This window comes from Vigna unguiculata, chromosome 4, assembly GCF_037176805.1.
Source record: "Vigna unguiculata cultivar grain cowpea cultivar isolate G323 ecotype 2 chromosome 4, ASM3717680v1, whole genome shotgun sequence".
In the NCBI taxonomy this organism is placed as follows: Eukaryota; Viridiplantae; Streptophyta; class Magnoliopsida; order Fabales; family Fabaceae; genus Vigna; species Vigna unguiculata.
The window spans coordinates 12,376,713-12,385,185 of record NC_140795.1 but is presented as its reverse complement, the minus strand read 5'-3'; the positions used below and the strand labels follow the sequence as shown (position 1 = coordinate 12,385,185).

Here is an 8,473-nt window from a genome sequence, read left to right as displayed (position 1 = left end):
AATATCAATGGCATTTAGCCATCAAATGAAGCTTAATAGCACACTTTTTTGCACAACCTTCATTTTATGGTGAGGTAATCACATAATTAATATTATTTAATTATATATTATTAAATTCTAAAGCTTTTGAAGTCTCCTTAACCATGAGCATTTTTGTAATAAAATTAAAATCACATTCCTTGACATAACAATATAGGGGATTAATAGGTTGTTTATCTCAATTTTTTCCTATAAATATAAATCATTTCCAAAATGAGCTCGTTTAATCAAACACATACTATAGAATATAAAGAAATGACTGAATAGAAAAAAATGAAGTGAAAAACCTATTGGTCCCCTACTTGTCAACGAATATAGTTTTAAGGCTGTTACAAAAAAACTTTATTGTTAAGAAGGCTTAAAAAAATTAGAATTAAATAATATCAATGACATGGTTGTCTTAGCCATCAAATGAAGCTTAATAATTTTTTGCACTAACTTCATTTGGTGGTGAGACAATCATATAATTTTATATATATTATTTAATTGTAAAATTTTGCGGTTTTCTTAACCTTTAAGCATTTTTTGAAATAAATTTAAAATCACATTCCGTGACATAATTGATAAGTATGAAAAATACTTATTATTCTTATTTTATTGGACCTCTTAATTGTACTTAATCATGTGTTTTGTGGGAAGTTTTAGGTTATTTTTAGGTTCTTTTAGGTTAGATATATTTTGTGTTATCTTTGAGATTATTGTATAGGAAAGTGAAGGATTGGAGAAGAAGTGAGGTTATTCTGTCAGGACCCAGTCGCCCAGCGAAATGGACTAGTCGCCCAACGAGTGTGCTCTGTCGCCTAGCGAGTTATCACCGGTCGCCAGCGAGTAAGTCATCTCGCCCAGCGAGAAGACGGTTTTCTGAAGTGGTTATAGTTTCGAAAAGTTACACGAAACTGTGTGTTGGAGTGTGGGAACGCGACATAACCAGAAAAGAGACGAAAAAGTGCCATTCTAGGGCAAGGAGACTTCACAACAATTCATCCATTCCATCAAATTCATCCATCCTTTGTTCTCTAGATGCTTAGGAGTGACTAGACTCCTCCTTCATTGGGGTTGGATGTAATGAACCTATACTCTTTGTAATTTTCCTATGCAATGTAATCTCTTTCGTTGTTCATATGTTTTATCTCAATTATAAATGTGCTTGATGGAAATCTTTGCTATTTGGTTGTATCTAATTATTGGAAAATGAATTGGAACTTAACCTTAGATAGAACAACCATGAGATTGGATTCTAGGAATAGACGTAATCTCTAGGTCATTCTATACATCAAATCTTATTGCAAGTCATGTGTTAAAATAGTTAAGGAATAAATATTTTGACATATTTGACTTAGAACTTACTTCTAAGGAATTAGGGGCTAGTAAGCTTATAATGAGGATGTTTGAGCACGATAGAGAAATTGTGTAGGAAATATTGCGTTAGTATGGTTCATGAAATCCAATCTTGATGAAGTGTTTCTTAAATTCTTTTATAACTTTAGTGTTTATTAATTTTGCATGTTGTTCTTAAATTAAACCAATCTTTTACGTTGACATTATTGCTAAAATTAGTAAATAATCACACTTAGACAAACGAACACAAATCCCTTGGGAAAACGATACTTGGACTTCCATTTTTACTACTTGTAACAAATTGGTACACTTGCTAAAGAGTTAATAAGTTTTTGGCGCCGTTGCCGGGGATTTGTTTGTTTTTGATTTGTTTGATTGCGTTATTTACCAATTTAGGCTTCTACATTCATTTGTACATTCATCTTTGTTTATAGTTTGTATATATTTAGTTTGTATATGCTTATTTGTCTTTTCTAGTGTTTTTGTTCTGTATGAGAAGCAGGATTCGAGCTGATAATCTACTATTTGATCCTGAAATTGAAAGAACAGCTCGTAGGAACAATAGTAGAAGACGAAGGAAAAGGCAAATCCAAAAAGTTAAAGAAGAGAAAGAGGCAACATCTACTTCTGAACAAGCTATCTTCTCCTCAACTGATCAAGAGGGGGAAGAAATGGCTGATGAAGGACATGGTGATAGGCATGTTCGACGTACTCTGGAGTATTATGCTTCATTCTCTACTCCTCTTAATTTCAGTAGCATCGCACGACCTGTGGTGAATGATGCCAACATGGAGACGAAGCCAACTTTGATTCATTTAGTCCAGAGTAACCAGTTTCATGGCCATTCACATGAGAATCCATACACCCATTTGGCTACTTTCTTATAGATCTGTAACACAGTGAAGATTCACCAAGTGCCAGATGAGGCCATCAGATTGAGTCTTTTTCCTTTCTCTTTGGCTGGGAATGCTAAGGTTTGGTTGAACTCCTTTCCTGAGAATAGTTTGATTGACTGGGAGGATGTTGTAGCCAAATTCTTGAACAAGTACTTTCCGCAGTCAAAGGTCAATAAAGGGAAGCAAGAAATCTCATCCTTTCAACAAGAAGATTCTGAGTCATTGGGCCAAACATGGGATAGGTTCAAAGGCTTGTTACGAAAAACCCCTACTCATGGTTTTGACATGCCTACGCAACTTACTCTATTCCTTGGAGGATTGCAATCTCATACTAAATTAATGTTGGATGCCTCAGCTGGAGGCAATATCAAGTGGAAGACACTTGAGGAAGCCCATGAAATGATTGAGAATATGGCATCTAATGATAATGAAATGTAGAATGAGAGGGCCACTTCACATAACAAAGAAGGTATGTTAGAGCTTCAGTTTTAGGATGCAATATTGGCTTAGAACAAAATAATGACTCAATAGCTTGAATCAGTAATGAAGAAGCTTTATCAATTGCCTAAGGAACTTCAGAATGTCTCACAGGCTCAACACCAACAAGCTGTGCAAGGATGTGAGTTGTGTGGTGGAGATCACCCAAATGGGCAGTGTGTCATGAAGACCAATTCTCAGGAAGAGGTTAACTACATGGGTAACCAAGGTCGTCAGGATAATTATGGTAACTACAACCAAGGTTGGAAGCCTCACCCAAGCATGGGCCAGCCTGGACCTTCTAACAAACCTCCACCTCAATCCCAACCATCTTTGACTGATAGGACCACTAAATTTGAGGAAGCAATGCAACAGTTTGTGCAAGTGTCTATTTCCAATAAAAAGAGCACGAAGGCATCTCTTCGTAACTTGGAAATGCAAATTGGGCAACTTCCTAAGAAGTTGGAGGACAAGCCAGAGAAAAACTTTGGGGCTAATACTGAGATTAACCATAAGGAGCAGTGTAAGGCTATTGTTACAAGTGGTAAAGTGTTAGTGGAGAGAGATATGATAAAATAAGAGAGTGAGAAAGAAAAAGGAGAGACGAGTGAGAGAAAATTGAGAATGATGAAAAAGTTGAGGGAGAAGATGAGAAAGAAGTGGAGAGAAAAAATAGTGAGAAAAAAGAAATTGTGAAGCCACTTCCTTATCCCAAAACTCACTCTAGAAAAGAAAAGGAAAAACAATTCTCTAGGTTTTTGGATATTTTCAAAAAACTAGAGATTACCTTTCCCTTTTCTGAAGCTCTCTAACAGATTCCTTCTTATGCCAAATTTATGAAGGAATTGCCCACCAAAAAGAGGAAGTACATTGAGGAGGAGACAATTGAAGTGCAAGGCAATTGTAGTGGAATTATTCAAAAGATCTTGCCTCCCAAATTCAAAGATCCAGGTAGTTTTACTATACCATGCACCATTGGGAAATTACCCATTGGAAAGGCATTAATTAATTTGGGAGCAAGTATAAATTTGATGCCTCTTTCCATGATGATAAGAATTGGAGATTTGGAGGTGAAACCCACGAGGATGACACTTCAATTGGCTGATCGATATATTAAGTGTCCATATGGTGTTATAGAAGATGTATTGGTGAAAGTTGATAAGTTCACTTTTCCAGTGGATTTTGTCATCTTGGATATGGAGGAGGATATTGAAGTCCCTCTCATATTGGGGCGCCCATTCATGAAGACTGCCAGGGTGATTTTTTATGTGGATGATGGTCATCCAAAAGTTCGTGTGCAAGATGAAACTGTGACTTTTAATGTCATAGAGGTCATGCAACATCCAAGTGATAGTGGCAATTGTTTCAGAGTGGAGGTCCTTGATGAAGTGATTGACACAACTAAGAGTCAGATGCATGTAAAATCCTCTTTTGAGAAAGTTTTGACTGATTCTTGTGATAATTTGACTCTTGAAGAGGAAACAGAAGTGGAAGAAGTCACTATGCAGTTGGAAAAGACTAGAGAAGTATCTTCCACTCATGTTAAAGTGGAGAATTTGACAAAGGAGAAATCTGATGATCAAGGCAAACTTGAGTTGAAAATATTGCCAGATCATCTCAAGTATGCCTTCTTAGAAGAAAATTGTAAGAAACCGGTGATAATTAGCAGTGCACTTTCACAGTTTGAAGAGCAGAAGCTTTTGGAGGTTCTCAAGGGAAATCAAGGGACTATAGGTTGGCATATTTCTGACTTGAAGGGGATAAGCCCAACCTATTGTATGCACAAGATCATGTTGGAGAAGGACTATAAACACATTGCACAACCACAAAGACATTTGAATCCCACTTTGAAAGAGGTGGTGAGGAAGGAGGTGCTGAAATTGTTGGAAGCATGGATGATATATCTAATTTTAGATAGTTCTTGGGTAAGTCCTATGCATGTTGTGCCAAAAAAAGGGGGAATGACTGTTGTCAAGAATGAGAAAAATGAGTTAATTCCAACTCGAACTGTCACTGGGTGGAGGATGTGCATTGATTATAGGAAGTTGAACCAAGCCACTCGGAAGGATCATTTTCCACTCCCTTTTATGGACCAGATGTTGGAACGGTTGGCTGGGCAAGCTTTCTACTGTTTCCTGGATGGTTATTCAGGATATAATCAAATAGTTGTTCATCCAGAGGATCAGGAGAAGATTGCTTTCACATGTCCTTATGGTGTATTTGCTTATAGGCAAATGCCTTTTGGCCTTTGCAATGCACCTACCACCTTTCAAAGATGCATGCTAGCCATTTTTGCTGATTTGGTTGAGAAGAGTATTGAGGTATTTATGGACGATTTCTCAATTTTTGGTCCATCTTTTGATTCATGCCTTGAGAACTTGGATGTGGTTTTGAAAAGATGCATTGACACAAACCTTGTGCTGAATTGGGAGAAGTGCCATTTTATGGTGAGAGAAGGTATTGTGTTGGGCCATAGAGTTTCTTCCAGGGGAATTGGTGTTGATCATGCTAAGGTGGATGTCATTGAGAAATTACCACCTCCATCAAATGTCAAAGGGGTTATAAGTTTTCTTGGTCATGCAGGTTTCTATAGAAGATTCATTAAAGATTTCTCCAAGATTGCTAAACCCCTGTGCAATCTCCTTGTTAAAGATGCTTATTTTGAGTTTGATGGTGAGTGTTTGCAAGCTTTTAATAGCTTGAAGGAGAAACTAGTTTCTGCCCCAATGATAATTGCACCAATTTGGACTCAAGAATTTGAGTTGATGTGTGATACTAGCAATTATGCCATTGGGGCGGTTCTTGGCCAGAGAAAAGAGAAAGTTTTTCATGCTATTTATTATGCCAGCAAGGTCTTAAATGGTGCTCAGCTTCATTATGCCACAACTGAGAAGGAGTTTTTGGCCATTGTTTATGCATTTGAGAAGTTTAGACCTTACCTTATTGGGTTTAAAGTGATCATATATACAGACCATGTTGCCATAAAGTATTTGTTGTCCAAGCCTGACTCCAAGCCACGGTTGATCAGATGGGTTCTCTTATTACAGGAGTTTGATTTGGAGATTAGGGACAAGAAAGGGAGTGAGAATGTTATTGCAGATCATCTCTCTCGATTGGTAAATGATGAAGTTACATGCAAAAATAGGGAGATTTGTGAGACTTTTTGTGATGAAAGCTTGATGCTCATTCAACAAAGGTCGTGGTTTGTAGATATGGCTAATTTCAAAGCTGCAGGTGTTCTTCTTGAAGATCTTTCATGGCAGCAGAAGAAAAAATTCTTACATGATGCAAAACATTACCTTTGGGATGACCCTTTTCTTGTTCAAGCTTGGAGCTGACAATCTTTTGAGGCGGTGTATCACTGCAGAGGAAGCTGCAGGTATCCTATGGCATTGTCATAATTCGCCTTATGGTGGACACTTTAATGGAGAAAGGACAGCCGCCAAGGTGCTCCAATCTGGTTTCTACTGGCCCACTTTATTCAAGGATGCTCATGCTCATGCTAAGAGTTGTGATAAGTGCTAGAGGATTGGAAGCATTTCAAGAAGAAATGAGATGCCACTACAAGCAATTTTGGAAGTGGAGGTGTTTGACTGTTGGGGCATTGATTTTGTTGGTCCCCTACCTTCATCGTACAGTAATGAGTATATATTGGTTGCAGTGGATTATGTCAGCAAATGGGTGGAAGCAACTGCTTGCCAAAAGAATGATGCCAAGATAGTTATCAAGTTCTTGAAGAGACATATTTTCTCACGATTTGGAGTTCCTAGGGTCCTCATAAGTGATGGTCGATCCCATTTTTGTAATGCTCAGTTAGCCAAGGTTTTGAAACATTATGAGGTTAGGCATAAAATAGCCTCTCCTTATCATCCTCAAACCAATGGCCAAGCTGAAATGTCCAACCGGGAGATAAAGAGGATTCTTGAGAAGACTGTGGCATTATCCAGAAAGGATTGGTCGGTGAAGCTTGACGATGCTCTTTGGGCATATAAGACAGCCATGAAAACACCTGTGGGGTTGTCACCGTTCCAATTAGTATATGGCAAATCTTGTCATCTGCCAGTGGAGATGGAGCATAAGGCTTATTGGGCCTTGAAATTTCTTAACTTTGATTCATCTTTGTCTGCAGAGAAAAGAAAGTTGCAGTTGCAGGAACTTGAAGAAATGAGATTGACAGCATATGACAACTCCAAGAGATACAAGGAAAAGGTAAAGCTCTATCATGATAGGAAGCTTTTGAAGAGAGAATTTCACCCAGGCCAGCAAGTGCTACTTTTCAATTCAAGATTCAAGCTCTTTCCTGGCAAGTTGAAATCAAAGTGGTCAGGGCCATTCACCATCAAGGATGTCAAACCATATGGCGCAGTTGAACTAATGGATCCTTCTTCTAGTGATCCAAATAGAAGTTGGATAGTAAATGGTCAACGCTTGAAGCATTATGTGGGGGGTGAGGTTGAATGCCTCACCACTATCATTCATTTTTCTGATCCATGAACTGTTACCCGTCAAGCTAGTGACGTTAAAGAAGCGCTAACTGGGAGGCAACCCAGGGTTGTTGTTTGTTATTGTTTTTAGAGTAGGTTTGCATCTGTTTATATGTGCTTCTGTTCTGTTTTGTTCGCCCAGCGAGTGGCAGTCGCCCAGCGGGTCCGTTTCTGTAGAATCTGTTTTTCAAAAATTATGCAGACTCGCCCAGCGACCACCACTCGCCCAGCGAATATTTGTGTTAATTTTATCTGGAGCAGTAGTTGGGCGAGCCGCTCTCGCCCAGCGAGTGTGGTTATTCATGAACCCAAAAATTATCCAGGCTCGCCCAGCTAGCAGTAGTCGCCCAGCTAACAAGGGTAAGATTTTGAAAGTTAAAAAATTAAAATATGAATGTATTATTCTATTACAAAATAACTCTTAAGATCTATTTATTCAATTATTCTAATGCACCTGAATTAGGTTTCGTTATTCTCATGAGAAGGAAGATGAGGCTCAGAAGTATATTCTCAATGTTTTTCATTTTTTTATTTGTGTTTTGAACTGATATTGTAACAATGAGCTCATTTTGAAAAATGAGTTATGTTTATAGAGAAAACTTAGGTGAAAAACTTATTAGTCCCCTATATCGTAATGTCAAAGAACCTGTTTTCAACTCTTTTATGAAAATACTGATCGTTAAGACGACTTTAAAAAATTAAAATTAAATAATATCAATGACATGACTATCTTAACCATCAAATGAAGCTTAACAACACACTTTATTCGCATTAACTTCATTTAATGATAAGACGTTCACATGATAAATATTATTTATTTCTAAATGATTAAATTCTAAAGCTTTTGGAATCTTCTTAACAATAACCATTTTCATAATAAACTTAAAATCACATTCCTTGACATAACATTACAAGGGATTTGTAGGTTGTTTAAGTTTTTTTTTTTATTTTTTTCTTCAAATATAAACCCTTTTCAGAATGAACTCACGGATACAATATCAGTTCAAAACACAAATAAAAAATTAAAAAATAAACTCACTAACAAATACTATAGAATATAAAGAAATGACATGGAATAACAAAAATGAGGTAAACAACCTATTGGTCCTTATATCGTAATGCCAAGGAATATGATTTCAAAACTATTACAAAAATCTTTATTGCTTAAAAACTTTAGAATTAGATAATATCAATGACATTTAGCCATCAAATGAAGCTTAATAGCACACTTTTTTTTCC

At 37.0% G+C, this 8,473-nt stretch overlaps 1 protein-coding gene across 1 annotated transcript; it reads left to right on the top strand.

Annotated features, from left to right (window-relative positions):
• The first annotated feature begins 3,586 nt into the window (after nucleotides 1-3,586).
• LOC146886804 (uncharacterized) lies at nucleotides 3,587-6,088 on the top strand. The gene has a single exon (XM_085671877.1). The coding sequence runs from the start codon at nucleotides 3,587-3,589 to the stop codon at nucleotides 6,086-6,088; it is 2,502 nt and encodes an 833-aa protein (XP_085528003.1).
• The last annotated feature ends 2,385 nt before the right edge of the window (nucleotides 6,089-8,473 follow it).